At 40.3% G+C, this 17,196-nt stretch overlaps 2 protein-coding genes across 17 annotated transcripts in view; one reads left to right on the top strand and one right to left on the bottom strand.

Annotated features, from left to right (window-relative positions):
- The window catches only part of MARCHF5 (membrane associated ring-CH-type finger 5), a 52,235-nt gene extending 39,550 nt beyond the window's left edge, over positions 1–12,685 (bottom strand). The window contains exon 1 of the mRNA XM_082721969.1: positions 12,305–12,685. Coding sequence (XP_082578095.1) covers positions 12,305–12,339 — 35 coding nt within the window. The 5' untranslated portion in view covers positions 12,340–12,685. The remainder of the gene's footprint in view (positions 1–12,304) is intronic.
- The window catches only part of CPEB3 (cytoplasmic polyadenylation element binding protein 3), a 193,781-nt gene continuing 189,261 nt past the window's right edge, over positions 12,677–17,196 (top strand). For 10 of the 16 annotated variants that reach the window (XM_082721954.1, XM_082721953.1, XM_082721948.1 and 7 more), the window contains exon 1: positions 12,777–12,907. The gene's annotated coding sequence lies outside the window, so the exon portion shown is untranslated. Of the gene's footprint in view, positions 12,908–13,545; positions 13,632–17,196 lie in introns of all 16 variants that reach the window. The other 6 variants (XM_082721949.1, XM_082721955.1, XM_082721952.1 and 3 more) reach the window with 5 other exon arrangements.

Raw genomic sequence — 17,196 nt, 5'->3', positions numbered from 1 at the left:
AAGATTTTACTTATTTATTTGACAGACAGAGATCACAAGTAGGCAGAGAGGCAGGCAGAGAGAGAAGAGGAAGCAGGCTCCCCGCAGAGCAGAAAGCCCGATGCGGGGTTCCATCCCAGGACCCTGAGATCATGACCTGAGCTGAAGGCAGAGGCTTTAATCCACTGAGCCACCCAGGCACCCCAGAGGTTATAATTTCTGACCAAACTCTAAGTTTCTCTTTAAGTGATCCCCGGTCCCCCTTCCATCCTCCAATCTGCTCAATGTGATGCACAAATGTCATCTGAGAACTTATTAGAAATGCAAATTCTCAGGTCCTACTGAAGACCATACAGAATCAGAAACTTTTGGGAGTAGGACTTGAAATTACATTTTAAAATTTTGTTCTCCCCCCAAAAAAAGCTTAATTATTTTTCTTTTTTAGTGTGGTAAAATACATATAAAATTTACATCTTAACCATTTTTAAGTGTATAGTTTAGTGGTATTAGATATGTTTAGGTGCCTGGGTGGCTCTGTAGGTTAAACATCTGCCTTCGGCTTAGGTCATGATCTCAGGGTCCTGGGATCAAGTCCCTCATTGGGCTCCCTGCTCAACAGGGAGTCTGTTTCTCCCTCTCCCTCTGCCACTCCCCCTACTTGTGCTCTCTCTCCTTTTCTCTGTCAAATAAATAAAATCTTAAGAAAAAATACATTCACAGTGTTGTGCAATCATCATATTCATCCATCTTCTAGCTCTTTTCATCTTATAAAACTGAAATTCTGTACCTGTTAAACAACTCCCCACTCTCTTCCCCTCGACCACCATTAGAGTGTCTTTATGGTTTTGACTATTCTAAGTACCTCATATAAATGGAATCATCCAGTATTTGTCTTGTGACTGGCTTATTTCACTTAGCATATTGTCCTCAAGGTTTATCCAAGTTGTAGCATATTGCAGAATATCCTTCCTTTTTAAAGCTGAATAATATTCCATTGTTCTTATCTGTTCACTGGTCAACAGATACTTGGGTTGCTTCCATATTTAGCTGCTATGAACATGGGTATACAAACATTTCTTTGAGATACTGCTTTCAATTTTTTGAGGTATATACAACCATAAGTGGCACTATGGATTATATATGGTATTTCTATTTTTGATTTTTTTGAGGAACTGTTGACATTTTAGTTTTTGACCACCTGCTGATAAGTGATCACAATACCTCAAGTTGGAGAATCTGCTCTAGCCATCCTTCTTTCCTTTTTCCTTCTTTATTTCCTTTGTAAACCTCCTCGACTTACCATAATACAGAAATAAAATTCCATTTTACACTCAATGCAAACTTTTAAAATTATTTTGTTTTTAATTTAAATAGTAAATAAAATGCTTAAGCAGCACTCCCCCCCCCCCCCGAAAGAGCTAGCTAAATTTGGGGGAAAGACTACGTGATTTCAGGATGTTCTGAGTAAAGAACCTGGACTTTGGAGCCAGACTGCTGGAGTTCAAATTCCTGCTCATCACTTACTATAGGTGTAATGACAGAATCTCTTGTATTATAAAGCAGGGGTTCTTAATCTGAGGTCCATGAAAATTTACGGAGTTTGGCAAATTTGGATGCGGAAAGAAATTACATATGGTTTTTGCTAACCTCTAAATAAAATTTAATTTCTTCCAATGATAAATGTAAGCAAACCAGAGTAATACTAGCAGTACAGCAACTAGAAATTAGTACAGTGACCAGAAATTTTCATATTACTTTATAGCTAGATGTGCATATCTCAAAAGAACATTTAGCTCATTGCTAATTTAAATTTAGTTCTCAGACCAACCAACAGAGCTTGTATTTTAAGCTGTTAAAGCTCATATTACTACGTCAGATTTTTAATATGTCGATCTGCTACAGTTCAACATAACTGGTTTCATTTCTGATACTATATTATTTTGTTTCATTCTTTCAAAACATTCTGAGCAGGAACCCACAGTCTGCCAAAATAGTTCTCTGCATAAAAAAGGTTTAATGTTAAGATCCCTTACTGTAAAGGATTAAACAAGTTATCATGAAACTGCTTAAGAATTGCCTGGCAGCAGTTAAGCTTCTGACTCTTAATTTCACCTCAGGTCATGTTCTCTAGGTTTTGACAGCAAGCCCCTGGGAGGGATGGGGTTTGGGGGGATCCCACTCTGTGCTGAAACTTCTACTGAAGTTTCTCTCTCTCCCTCTGCACCTCTCCAATTGACCAAATGAACATAGCAATAATGGCACTGATAAAGAAGAGAAAGGTGGTGTCACCTTTACATCTATGCCTAGCTAGATTTTATGGATACACTCTGTTACTTAAATTTGCACATATAGGGGTGCCTGGGTGGCTCAGCGGGTTAAAGCCTCTGCCTTTGGCTCAGGTGGATCAAGCCCCGAATCGGGCTCTCTGCTCAGAGGGGAGCCTGCTTCCTCCTCTCTCTCCCTGCCTGCCTCTCTGCCTACTTGTGATCTCTGTCTGTCAAATAAATAAATAAAATCTTTAAAAAAAAATTTTTTTTTTTTTTTTTGCACATATAGCAATCCTGCCTGGCACCCTCTTATTCAGTTGAAAAAGTCCTGGATTCCTAATCATCCTCCCAAATTTTTCAACAGGCCACCACCATTGCTTAAGATACTCCTTTAAGTCCTCTCAATTCATTTTCTTCCACTGTCTTTTCTTTCTACTAGCTTTTCTTTTCTTTTTTTAAAGTTTTACCCATTTATGAGAGAGAGAGGAGAAAGCAAGCATGTGTTGTGAGGGAAGGGCCAGAGGGAGAGAGACAAGCAGACTCCCTGGTAAGACCCCAAGATCATGACCTGAGCCAAAGGCAGATGCTTAACTGACTGAGCCACTCAGGTGCCCCTTACTAGCTTCTCTAAATGCCTCCTGCTGGCTGATATACACACTGTTTACTTCCACACCTTCCCAGCTGCCAAGATGGGGCACATTACTTTATAAAGTAAATGGAAATCTGGGAATTATCACAACTGGCTCAGAAGTTAAAGGAACAAACCACTATTACTATAAAATGAAGATAAGAAAAAAGAACTAGATGAATCCAAAGAATATTACTTATTCCTTAACATAAATGTATAGCCTTAATGTCTCCTCTTAAATCAACATGAGTATCAACTAAGTATATTTGTTATCTGATGCCACAAGGAATACCCTAAGTGCCAAGAAAATATGTCAGACACCGTAATACAGAAATGTGATGATGACAATAAGAAACACAGGATGAAAGAGCTGAGATGTTTCATGAAAAAAGAATGAGAATTCAAGGTGAACTGGGAATAAAAAGGGTATTCTAAATAAGAAAAACAGCATAAACAAGCTTAGAGACAGAAGTGAGCATATGGTCATGGCCAATAAGAAGACCAACATGGTTGGAGCAGGTTTTAAGATAAACCTATTACATAAATACTATATAGATATTATAAACCAGTTAGAAAAGGATGGATGATAAATGTAACCTCATTTTATAGGGCTCATTTGTGAGTCATCCACTGATTATTTTTTTAAAGTATTTTTTTAAAGGGGAAGAAACTTTAATTATCAATAAAATAGTCTCTCAATAGCACATAAATTTACCAAATAAGATATGTATGGCTATCTAATAAAACAACTGGCAGTAAAGTCTATCTTTACAGATTCAAATACAGGTGTCTATTTGGATTATTAGAAAGGTGGGGGAGATGGTAGGCTCCTGTCTTAAGAGACCACTTTGATGAAAACGGGTGCATCAGAGTAGAAGAAATCCGGGAGGCAGGAGAGAGAACAATGAAACAAGCTCTAAATTACTGCTGTTGTATTATATATGGCGCCTTAACAATGTATTTGCAGGACTGTTTTAAGTAAAGAGAACAAGCACTCCTTAATTCAGGATATGCTTTAGAGATCCATTCTCTGGTTAATGTAAAAAAGGCCCCATTTAGCAATGGGAAGAACTGCACGCTGCTTGTTTTGTCTCAGGATTAAAAAAGTGTCACATCTCATGTATTCTGGAACAGGAACTATACCATGAAGAAAACTAAAAATCCCTTTCTATGTCTGTTCATCCCTTTATATGTCTCTTCACCCAAGTGGAATGGAAGTTAAAAGTATCTAGATTCTGGGCGCCTCGGTGGCTCAGTGGGTTAAGCCTCTGCCTTCCATGCAGGTCATGATTTCAGGGTCCTGGGATCGAGTCCCGCATCGGGCTCTCTGCTCAGCAGGGAGCCTGCTTCCTTCTCTCTCTCTCTCTGCCTGCCTCTCTGCCTACTTGTGATTTCTCTCCCTGTCAAATAAATAAATGAAATCTTAAAAAAAAAAATTATCTAGATTCCTCACAAAGATATAACCACAATCATGACACATTACCAAAGGGTAAAACTGAAGGGATATACACCACAATGAAAGCAATCAAGCATATATTCATGCCATATATACTTTGTCTCTGATCTTCATAATTCTGCAAGCATAATTATTTCCATTTTAAATAAGTAAACAAAAGCCCAAAAGGTTAAGTGATCTGCCCAATGTCTCATAGAGAGGTACAGATGCAACCTAGGCCTCAATACCAAAACACTGGCATTTTCACTATACCATGCTGCCATATGTATAGTGAATTCCAAGAAATTTTCCATTTATTTCATAGGACATTAGAACTGGTATAAGAAATTGTTTCATTTTTGCTAAGGTACTTTTAAGCAGTCATAAGGAGCTTTCACCAGAGATTTACATTCCTTCCAGTCTATTCCACTGTGCCATAAAAATATTACAATCTTTCATCAACCTATAAACTTTCATCATGTAAGAGTTAGGAGTCATGTATGTATGTAGGGCATGTAAAGGATCGCTACATAAGTCTGGAGAAGAGGGGGAAAATATTTCTGCCTAAAATGTCCAGAAAAGTTTTGTAAATGAGGCAGAACCTGAAGTGGGTCAAGAATGGGTTTAACTTTGAAAGGCAAGATGCTAAAAAGAACATTTTGTGCTCAGAGGACAGAGAACAAATCAGTTTGTCCTGGGCAACCGATATTTATGTTCTCATTCTTAAAGGAAAAGTTTTAAAAAGATAGTTGGTGCTAGTCATACTCTGTGTCTGAAATGGTTTTTGCAAGATTATTCTAAGCACTGATATGTAATAAGGGATGTAAAGAAAGGCACAGATTCAACAGTGTCTCCAATGTACTCCAAGGCTCTTGTGGGTAAAAGGAATAGGGAACAGTTTCTGTTCTCAATGAACTTCCAGGTGAATGCGCATGGTGGTGGTGGTAACGAGTTTGTGCAAAAGACTCTGAGACATGGGACAGGTGCATTTATAAATTTATAATACAGTGTGATTTACTATGATAAATGTATAAAGATTCTATGGAAACATAGGAGGGGAGCAACTCATTCTGTCCAAAGGGGCTATGTAATGCTTCAAGGTGACATCTGAGCTGAATTCTTAAGATTGGTTAAGAATTAGCCAGATGTTGGGGCGCCTAGGTGGCTCAGTGGGTTAAGCCCCTGCCTTCAGCTCAGGTCATGATCTCAGGGTCCTGGGATCGAGCCCCACACTGAGCTCTCTGCTCAGCAGTGAGCCTGCTCCCCCCCCCCCTCTGCCTGCCTCTCTGCCTACTTGTGATCTCTCTCTCTCTCTGTCAAATAAATAAATAAAATCTTAAAAAAAAAAAAAAAAAAAAGAATTAGCCAGGTGTTAAAAGGGAGGAAGTCACCTAAAACAAAAATAAGGAAAAGAAAGCATAGGATATCAGGGTGTCTGAGTGGCTCAGTCAATTAAGCAATCTAATTCTTGGTTTCAGCTCAGGACATGATCTAAGGGTTCTGGGATCAAGGTCCAGATGGCGCTCTGTGCTCGGCAGGGAGTCGGCTTGAGGGTCTCTTCTCTCCCTCTTCCTCTACGCGCATGCACACATGATCTCTCTAAATAAATAAAATCTTTAAAAAGAAAGCACAGGATATATCCAGAGGGCAATGTAGTGGAATGCAGAGGAGTATGATTAAGGTAGGTTGAGGATGAATTACGTTAATAGATATAATTCCCTTAATTAAAGTCTTGAAAGTTTATATTTTATCCTATAGGTGATGTACAGACTGGCAATGGAAATGGGATGATTATAAACATAATAGTGAATAACGGGATGATTAAAATCATGCCTTGGCCAATTCTGGTACTATAAGTCAAACTGGAAGAGAAAAAGTACAACCAGAGAAAAAAAGAATCTGTAATATTCGATGAGTGAATTTGGAGGGAAAAAGAAAAAAAAAATTTCATGGTTGGTGGACTTCAGGATGGTCTAATCAAAATCCAAAAGAAAAGTAAAAACCAGGGAAATATCAGTTTAGTTTTAGATATGTTAGGGTGTTAATAATACCATGTATATACAAAATGGAAATGTCTATTAGCCAGCTAGGAAAGAGACAGTGAAAAATGGGAATGTGGTCAGGAATAAAGACACACATCTGGGAGTTATTCAAATAGAGGTGAAAGTGAAACAGAGGGACACGTAGGTGGCTCAGTTGCTTAAGCAGCTGCCTTAGGCTCAGGTCATGATCCTAGCGTCCTGGGATCAAGTCCCACATGGGGCTCCTTGCTCGGCAGGGAGCCTGCTTCTCCCTCTGCCTGCCACTCTGTCTGCCTGTGCTTGCTTGCTCTCTCTGACAAATAAAAATCTTAAAAAAAAATAAAAAAAAATAAAGTGAAATAGAAAGTGGGTACACTCAGAGAAATGTTAAGTGCTGAGGCTTAACCCATACTTACATGATTGAAGGGAGTAAAGGTAAGGTAATATATGAGAGGGAGAAAAGCCAAAGATCGAGAAATAGTATGGTGTAATATATTTTCAAGAACGTAGGGGGTGGCAATCATCAGCTTCATCTTCATGAAATATATGTCACGGATATGAGGACCAAGCAAAAAAGGCATTAGCTTTACTGGTTAAGAAATTACTGGTGACCTTTACAGGGCACCTGGGTGGCTCAGTTGATTAAGCTTCCAACTCTTGATTTCCACTCAAGTCATGATCTCAGGGACGTGAGATCAAGCCCCACACTGGGCTCCATGCTCAGCGAGGAGCCTGCTTAATAGTCTCCCTCTCCCTCTGTCCCCCACCCGCCCAGCTCTCACTCTAAAATAAAATCTTAAAGGAAAAATAAATTATTAGTGACCTTTAGTATATTTTTAGTAGAGCTAAGGACAATAAAATGGAATCAAAGTCAAATTATAAGGAGAGCTGATAAAGAGAAAATAAGGACCTAAGTATCATAACCAGGGGAATAGATGAAAAAATATGTCAATCCAATGAATATTATATATTCCTTGAGTATCACAGTATATATATATGTTCTCTTGAGTATCACAGAACTCAGTATTTTAAAAAGCAAATTGTAGCTGATATATTTAAATTTTAGAAAAAAACAAAACTATTTTATATATACGCTATACATAAAAGCATTAAACAAAGGAGACGGGAAGAAGTTAAATCCATTTACGATGGTGCCATAGGGATGGAGAGAAGATATGGAACTAATGAGTATGCTCAAAGGGGACTTTTTCTATAATGTTTCCACTTTTAACATACAAATAGAAGTAAATATAATTAATTGCTATGGTTTTTAATTCTAGGTATTGGTCTGTAGTTGTCAAAATGGGATACTGATGTCACCGAGGAAAAGATGCCAACTAACAAAATGAGAAACTGCTTTAATGGAAACTAAGAAATGATTGTATAAATCTGAAGATAATATGGTATATGTTCCAATCAGAATAGTCTACATCCTCCAAAGGGAAGTGCATCTGTGGTTGGTAACACAGAGTGAGGATTCTAACTCACTTTGCCACTGCAGGAGATGAGCAGGAAGAGATTCTTCTCTCCGTTTTCCCTCCCATATGACTGTTCTGGAACACTGGCTAAGTGCCTTGCCTACTCCCAGGTACAAGCAAGTGATGCAAAACAACCTCAAGAAATTCCCGAGTGTTTACTGTAAGACTTACAGACATAAGTCAAATTTCCAGAAGCAAAACTCAGCAGGACCAGGTTTCAAACATAAAGCCCATTCCTGCAGTTTGTTACAATATTCTCTGTATTCTCCATACATTTAATCCTACATAATCCAACATAAGCGAAATCAAGAAAATAGATGGTGACGGAATAATGATATAAAGCGTCTGAGTTTATAAATGCTTATAATTTCAGGGCAATGATTTGTGATCTCAAATCACTCATGAAAATAGAAAATCAACCCCCTTTCCCACTACTCTCAGAAACTGTTTACCCACAGCAATTAAAAAGGTTTGAATAAGTTTAAGAATGAAAGGCAATCAAAACATTATATATATACTTTCCACCTACAAATACTGCAATAAAATTCATCAAGATAAACGAACAATTGCTAAACCAATTTATCCACAAAGGACAAGGCAATTCGACTTCAGCTATTAATATGCTGCCATTAAGAATAAGAATATTCTGAAAGAATAAGTAGTATAGACTATGCACACAATCCATTTTATAATTAAACACAATCTCCACTAGAATTTAAGCTCCATATGAGCATTTTTGGTTATGCTCACTATAGATACCAAGGACCTAGAATGGTACTGGATATATGGAGGCAGTCAATATTTACCATACAAATTCAATAAATACAAATACTTATTCACTACCAAATACCCAACTTTAAACCTAGAAGCAACAGAAAAATATATGTGTTACACATACTTCCTTAATCTTCTCAAGGATAAAACCTTCATCAGAGAAATAAACATATGGGCAGGTTTCTGAGCTAAATTCTATCCCTCAAAAACTGCCACCTAAAAACTAATTAGGGAGAAGCCAAATTCATTGCAAGAACTATGAACCCTAGTAGGCTGACACATTTTAATCTGTTGGGCTTATCCATATTCCTCCAATGAATCAATCAAGTATCTTTGTGTTCGATTTGTATGCAGGGCCAACCCACATTAAGATGACAGTAAATATGAAGGTTTTGGCGGTACAGGGGGAGTATTGCCACACCGGTTGATTACAGGAGAATCTTAAGTATTTTCTATATGCCTAACACATGAATAGCATTTTGTTTATAAAGTGCTTACATGGGGCACCTGAGTGGCTCAGCGGGTTAAGCCTCTGCCTTCAGCTCAGGTCATGGTCTCAGGGTCCTGTGATGGAGCCCCAGATCAGCTCTCTGCTCAGCAGTGAGCCTGCTTCCCTCTCTTTCTCTCTGACTGCCTCTCTGCCTACTTGTGATCTCTGTAAAAAAAAAAAATCTTAAAAACAAAAATAAAAAAATAAAGTGCTTACATGTGCTCTCATTTGATATAAGCCTGCAAGGTAGGATATTCTCATTTTCTTAAAAAAGATTTATTTGTCTGAGAGAGAGGGAGAGAGAGCACAGAGGGAGTGGGAGAGGGAAAAGCAGACTCCCTGTTGAGCAGAGAGCCTGACAGGGGGCTCCATCCCAGGACCCCAAGATCACAACCAGAACTGAAGGCAGATGCTGAACTGACTGAGCCACCCAGGGACCCTGGATATTCTCATTTTATAAATGAGAATGGATAGCCTCAGAATTTAAGTCCAAAATCACATTTTGCTGCTTACTAGAGGTAAAATGAAAATTTCACAGTTATGGTCTCTAAAGCCCAAACTTTTCTCATGAATCTGTACTCTTATCATGAAATAATCCCTTATTTCAGGCCTCATCCTTCTAGAAATTTGTGGTCTTACTGGTCTTGGGCAGAGCCAGGCATTCATCCATGTATTTTTTTAAAGATGTACTTATTTAGGCGGGCCTGGGTGGCAGTGTTTTAACCAACACAGTGTCTGCCTTGGGGCTAAGGTCATGATTCCCTGGGTTGGGCTCCCTGTTTCAGCAGGGGAATCTGCTACTCCCTCTCCCTCTGCTCATGCGCTCTCTTACTCTCTCAAGTAAATTAAAAATCTTTAAAAACTTATTTATTTGAGAAAGTGTGTGTGTATGGGGGAGGGGAGGGGCAAGTGAGGGAGAGAAAATCCCAAGCTGATTCCCAGTAGTGTGTGGAGCCTAAGGGGCGGGGGCGGGGAGTAGTTGATCTTAAGACCCTGAGATTATGATCTGAGCCAAAATCAAGAGTCGGATGCTTAACCAACTGAGCCACCCAGGTTTCATCCATGCATATTTTTAAAATGCTCTCCAGGTGATTCTAATGTGAAGGCAGGTTGCAAACTACTAAGATAATAAAAGTCTTTGAGGGGTGCCTGGGTGGCTCAGTCCATTAAACGTCTGCCTTCGGCTCAGATCATGAACTCAGGGTCCCGGGATGGAGCCCCGCATTGCACTCCCTGCTCAGCGGGGAGTCTGCTTCTCCCTCTGTGCTCTCTCTCTTTAAAAAAGAAAAGGGTGGGGTTATGGACATTGGGGAGGGTATGTGCTATGGTGAGTGCTGTGAAGTGTGTAAACCTGGCGATTCACAGACCTGTACCACTGAGGATAAAAATACATTATATGTTTATAAAAAAAAACAAAAAAACCCTAACTCTCAAAAAAATAAAAAAATGCAATTATCAAAAAATAAAAATAAAAAAAGTCTTTGAATGTTATCTTAAGAATCTATGTCGAGATATGTCAAAAAGGTACAAAAGATGAGGCTTACTCAATATTATAGCCATCAGTTTAGTAAACACAGAATTTCCAAGGTTCTATTGAGAAGTTGTTAAGTGCCTCAGAAATCCTTGGCTTTTTATTTTTATGGAAATCTCCAAAGAACATAGGAAAGCCAGGTCATCTTTTAGACACAAAAACCCTTCCAAAAGTCATCTATGTAAAACTGAAAGCAGCAGACACTCAAAGGAAGAAAAAAAAAAATCTAATTACAATATATCCTGCAACAGAATAGGGTCTCATTTGATTGGAAATGGCAGTGGAATGAGAAGGTCTCCTTTAGGCATTCATAGTCCTTTGTAATTTGCCAATATGCTAAATAATAATGAAGGAAAAACCTCCTAACTTATCAGACCCCTAGACAACTGGGGAAAATGACCAAAAAAGTTATACATTTGTTCATCAAATACTTACTGATGATCTATTCAGTACCAGGCTCTGTTCTAGGATTTAAGATAAATAATTAGGAAGTTTCTATCTTTTAGGAGCTTATGAGTTACTTACATTAAAAAGGGGGTAGTCAATACAACCTGACCTGAATGCTGACCTCAAACAGCGGCTGGATTAAGGACTGGGTCATCCCAACTGAATAAAGTAAGTAACATGATTTTTACCAACCTGGGTGTCTCAAAATTCTAAGCTCCAGAGGAAACGTCTGTCACTCTGGGAGGAGATGTACTCTTGGGTGATTTGTGTTCAGGGTGTGGCTGACCCAAACAGCTTTTATCTGGGTATAATCTCAGTTCAGGGAAGCTTTTCATTTAACTTCTTACAGTTGGATCTTTACTCAACATAAAGAAATATACCACCTGCTTAACAAGGTGGCAAGTGGTTGGCCGACAATTTCAGTAACCACAAACATCACACTGGCTATGCCAGGAATTTAAGACCTGGCTAGGGAGAAATGCAGACTCGGTCTCCAAAACTCACGGTAGAACCCATGAACTAGAATCTGAACAGCAGAGGGCGGTGCAACCGACTTCACAACAAGAGTTTCACAGACAGGAGCCCCCCAGAAATGGGCCAGTAGCCTCAGTATAAGGCAAAACTTTTTCAGTGAACTCAATGAATCATAAAATATGGTAACTGTTCAGCGTGGGACTCATGTGGCTGTTTTCCATAACCTCTACTCTGGTCTGACCGTTAAAGCTCCCTTGTGAATAGGTTTGACCTTACAGTTTGGGGGTGGGGATAGGACGGGAGGGGGTAAGGAGGAATGAAATCAGAATCTCGGGCTTCCCAAAAGAATGCTTACCCTTGGTTTTTGGAGTCTTAAAACTGCAGGGGATCACTCTCCTAAAAGATAGTCCGGTTGTTCTTGCCAGTGACATCGCTGACAAACACGTTACAACATAGTTTTGGGGGAGGGGAGGAGTGTAGGAAACCGAAAAAGAAACTAACTCTGTGGACTAACCCAAGCCCCTCTCACTTCAAAAGAGCGTTCCAACAAAACTAGTCGCCACTCCCTAAGTTTCGCTTTAAGTCGAAGCACCCGTGCACCCTCTCTATCCTCCCCCAGCACCAACTCCAAACTTTCCGCCCCTCACACCGCCCCCCAGGCGTGGAACTCCTCCCGGCACGCCGGGCTCCGCTTATGGAGAGGCTCGAGGCCGGGCTCGGGAAGGGCCAGAGTAAGAGCGAGGACCCGCGGCTCGCGTTCTTCCCCAAAGCTGACCGTACCTGTCCAGCATCTGCTGTAGGGCTTGGTCCGGCATCTTCCGCGGAGCCGGCGCACTCGGCCCTCCCCAGTGGACCTGGTCAGGGCCCGGCCCAGGGACAATAGCACTGAGAGGCGGCGGAGTAGGCCTCAGTCCTCCGACAGCCGCGAACCCGCCGCCCAGCCTCCTGGGGTGGCTCCGCGAGCCCGGAGGTGGCGGTGCGCGTCCTGCGGGCGTCCGGAGGAGGCGGTGGAGAGCGAGGAGGAGGAGTCTGGGGAGGGGAGGCGGCGAAAGCGGCCCGGGTTCCTGCCCGTCGGCCCGGGGTTCCGGTCCATGGACCGCGGGCGCCGAGTTGCTGCCGGCGGAGGAGCTACCTCTGTGAGGTAAGAGTCACCGCCTCCGTGCGCGCCGGGGTCACGACGCAAGGCGGCCCAGAGCAGCCTGGGAGATGTAGTCCTCGGACCGTCCCCGCTAGAGGCTGCACAGCCCGCCCTGACCACCGCCGCCGCGCCCGCCGCCGCCCGGCCGGCGCCCTCCCGTTTCCTTCCTCCAGGGGGAAATATGTCCTTCGGGCCGCTTTCCAGGAAGCTGCAGGATGTGCCGCTCCACTGTCAGTAGCTACAAGGTCAGCCCCTCCTGCTTGTTTCTTTTCTCAGTTTTTGCCCTCAGGTGGGACCGAGCCAGGTGAGGGAAGGGAGCTGAAGGGCCATTTCTCTTCAGGGTCCCCAGCCCCGGTCGCGGCGTCGGGGCGGGCCGTGGCGGGGGTGGAGGTGGCAGAAGCGCCTTCAGAAGCCCTCGGGCTGGGGCCAGCCTCTGCCGCGTCTGAGCTCATTTTGGGGAGTTACACAACCCGCGCAAGGGGTCGGATGCACTGGTGCGGGAGGTTATTCCTACAGGGTCGGGGAGGGTGGGGGAGGCTCCCTTAGACCAGATGGTTCCCACCGGAGCTTCTCAGTGTGTGTTTTGGGGGAGTGGCGGGGGAGAAAAGATTATTCTCTCCCTCTGTAGGAGCTTTCTAAAATGTGCCTGGTCTTTCAAGGGCTCGCCGACAGTCTCCAAATGGAACATGTTCGTGAATAAACAGTTCTTGCTTACTCAGCTGTGGGTTGTCAGGGGTGTTTGTTTCTCTCTCTGCTGCTGGTCCCTGTTAACCATTTCCAGTCGCTTTGACACCTCCAAGCAGGTGGATGTGGGGGGGGGGTGGAGGGGAATCAAAAGGGAAAAATCATCGATCACTCTTTGGGTTATTCTTTGACGGTCTAGGGACAGCTTTGGCGGGAGGAAAGAGCTGTTGGCTAAAACGAATGCGTCTTTTGGACGACCTGTGGCGTTCTCCAGTGCTGTAATTGGTAGGACGTCTGGTAGTTTTCCCTTGATTATGCCTCATTTCTGCTGCAAGGTGTTTGATTTTTCTTTAAAATTAAAATTAAAATGTGTCTTTTTGCTCTTTTTTTAAAAGTGGAATTTTACAATCAGCTCCTAATTCTCTGTTTAAAGTTTGCTTCCTGAATATATTTGAACTAGAGTGTACATTGCCAGAAAAAAAAAAAAAGAAAGAAAACATGTGAACAGAAGTTTATTTGGGCTCCAATTTCTGCAAGATGCTTTTATGAAAGCCTTTGGGAATTTATATGACTAATTATAAGTAACGATTCACCTTTTTTCTCAGGAAACGTAGAACAGGCCCCCGCTAGTGGAGGGAAATAAGAATTTAGTTTACTCAGGGTGTTTGATATTTTAAATTCTTATTTATTGCTCCTCCTACTGGGTAAGCCTTCCCTTACTGTGTATTTATCTCTAAAGTAGTTGTTTATTAAGGAGATGAATATATACATCCTGCTCAAAAAATATAATTTGATCCCAGCATATTGATTAAATAGGCTAGTGCAAACTTCATCTAGTTTTATGACTTATACTAAAGGTTCTCACCTCATTTTATAATTCCTGTTTGAACCCCAAATTGGAAAGTAATATGCAGTTTTGTTGATAGAGAAGCTGTGTAGATAACCTTATTTAAAAAAAAAAGAATTTATATTAGATTTTCATGAAAAGTCTGTTTCCTGGCTTTGTCAAAAATATTTTGAAATAGAAAAAAAATATATGTTATTTATCGTAACAGTGATTAGCACCTGATCTCGCAATTCCACTCCTTGTTTTTTACCCAAGAGAAATAAAATATGTCTAGACAAAACATGTATACAAATGTTCATAACAGCATTATCCCTAATAGCCCCAAAAGTGGAAACAACCTAAATATCCATCAACTAATGAAAGGATAAATCAGATGTGGTACATCTGTACAATAGACTATTATTAGATAACAGGGAATGAAGTTCTGATACATGCAACAACATTGGTAAGTCTTGAAAATATGCTGAGAGAAGCCAGTCACAAAAACCACATATTTGTTGTATGATTCCATTTATATTAAATATTATTATATTAAATATTATTAAATATTAAATATTAAAAATTCATTAGTGATTGCCTAGGGGTGGAGGGGTAAGAGAGAAAAGGGGAGAGATTGCTAATGAGTACAAGGTTTCTTTTAGGGGTGAAGAAAATGTTCCAGAATTAGAGTGGTAATACTTATACAATGTTGTCCATTATATCGCAATTAAAAAAAATAGTGTAAAACCAAATTAGATTCTAGTGGTGGCACCGCTCTTTAAATATACTAAAAAAATTGAATTGTACACTTAGTATGGGTGAATTTTATGGTATGTAAATTATATCTCAATAAAGCTGGTAAAAGAGCAATTAATTAGCTCCATATAAAATGTTCATAAGGACATCCAAAGAGAAATGGATAAATAGATAACTCATAATTCTTTATTATCAAACTTTAAGTTTTAAATATTTTAACTAGTATGGACAAAAATCATGACTGATAGGGGCACTTGGGTGGCTCAGTGGGTTAAAGCCTCTGCCTTCGGCTCAGGTCATGATCCCAGGGTCCTGGGATTGAGCCCTGCATCGGGCTGTCTGCTCCGCGGAGAGCCTGCTTCCTCCTCTCTCTCTCTCTCTGCCTGCCTCTCTGCCTACTTGTGATCTCTGTTTGTTAAATAAATAAAATCTTAAAAAAAAAAATCATGGCTGATAAAACTCATGAAATAAATTAATTCCTTGCATTTAAAATGGGTGACACATATAGCCGAATTTTAATATTATCTTTCGACTTTGTTGTCCTCAGCTCTTGCATTTAAAAATAAAACTCAGGGGGCACTTCGGTGGCTCATTACATTAAGCTACTGCCTTCACCTCAGGTCATGATCCCAGGGTCCGCGAATCAAGCACCTGCATCGGTCTCCCTGCTCATTGGGAGCCTGCTTCTCCCTCTCCCTCTGCTGTTCCTCCTGCTTGTGCTCTCTTTTTTTGTCAAATAAATAAATAAAATCTTTTAAAAAAAATAATAAAAATAAGACATAGGGCACTGTTTGGCCCAGCTGACTGAGCATCCAACTCTTGGTTTAGACTCAGGTGGTGATCTCAGGGTTTTGAAATCAACTCCTGTATCAGGCTTGGAGCTCAGCATGGAGTTGGCTTGGCTTGTGACTCTCTCCCCTTTACCTCTGCCCCTCTCCCCTGCACATGTACTCTCTCTAAAATAAATAAGATAATTGGAATTATAATAAATCAGATAATTGGGATTATAATTTACTTTCTGATCTTCAAAGAAACAAAGTCTTAATTACTTAGATCTTAATCTCACCAAAGGGGGAAATAATTTGAAATGTGCTGCATTTTACGTAGGGTTAAAGGTTTGTTGTGAATGATATTCATTCAGCCAAGAGAGTTATGGAATTCTGGAGATTTGTGAAATATATTAATAATTTTTTAATGGATTTAGAAATCCGAGTACAGAACCACTCTAATATGTCAGGAAATTTAAAATAGTATCTTACTTTAATATTCTTCCATCATGCTTGTTTTGAACTGTCTGCCAAAACGACCCCTAGAAGTATTACATAGTATAAAATAAACAGGTGCCCTACAAAGAGAATTGTCATTTGCTAAACTTATTGATAACTGCAGGCTGACACATTCCAGGTTGCAGAAAGTTCTTCAATAATTCATTCTACAAATGTTTACAGTGGACTTAGGACATGCCTGGGTACTCCAGTATCAAAAATTAAACTATTGTTTAAGAACATACAAACTCCCTAACAGTGATTATATTAAAAAAAAACAAAAATAAATAACAGGGGCACCTGGGTGGTTCAGTTGGTTAGGTGTCCAGCTCTTGATTGTCATAATCTCAGATTTGTGGGATCAAGCCCCACATCAGGTTTTATACTCAGTGGGGAGTCTGCCTGAGGATTTTCTCTTTTCCTCTTCCACTGCCCCTCCCCCTGCTTCTGGGCTCATGCACTCTTTAAAGATAAATAAATCATCAAAAAAATAAAACAAGGTAATTACATATGAAATATTACTTAATACAGCATATGAAGTACCAAATGAATGGCATGGAAATACAAAGTGATTTAGAAGTTTAGAGGCATTTGTTAGGGGCTGATATATTAAAGAGAACTTTGTGAAAGAAAGGAAATTTAGGAGGTAGGAGGAATTGTAAGTGAATAGGTAAATTGTAAGTGTATATAGGTGAGGAGGTGGAGAAAGATCTTGGGTCAGGATAAGGATGAAAAGATGTACAAAGAAGAGTTAATCTGTTACTAGAACTATAGGTCTTTGTCGAGTAAGTGAAAAATACATTTGGTTGGTTAAATAAGGAATAGTTTAAAAGGCCTTGAATCTATTCCTTCAATAAATATTTATTGAACAGGCAGTATTTATGCAACAGGCACTAAGCTAGGCACTGGGAATACAATAATGAGCAAAAACAAGTATATTACCTACCTTTTCATAGTTTATAATGAGAGATTATCACATAAATTTTTTTAAATTTGTAAATGT

This window comes from Mustela nivalis (genome assembly GCF_964662115.1).
Source record: "Mustela nivalis genome assembly, chromosome: 2".
Classification (NCBI taxonomy): Eukaryota; Metazoa; Chordata; class Mammalia; order Carnivora; family Mustelidae; genus Mustela; species Mustela nivalis.
The sequence above is the reverse complement of the archived record's forward strand: the minus strand, read 5'-3'. Positions and strand labels throughout refer to the sequence as shown.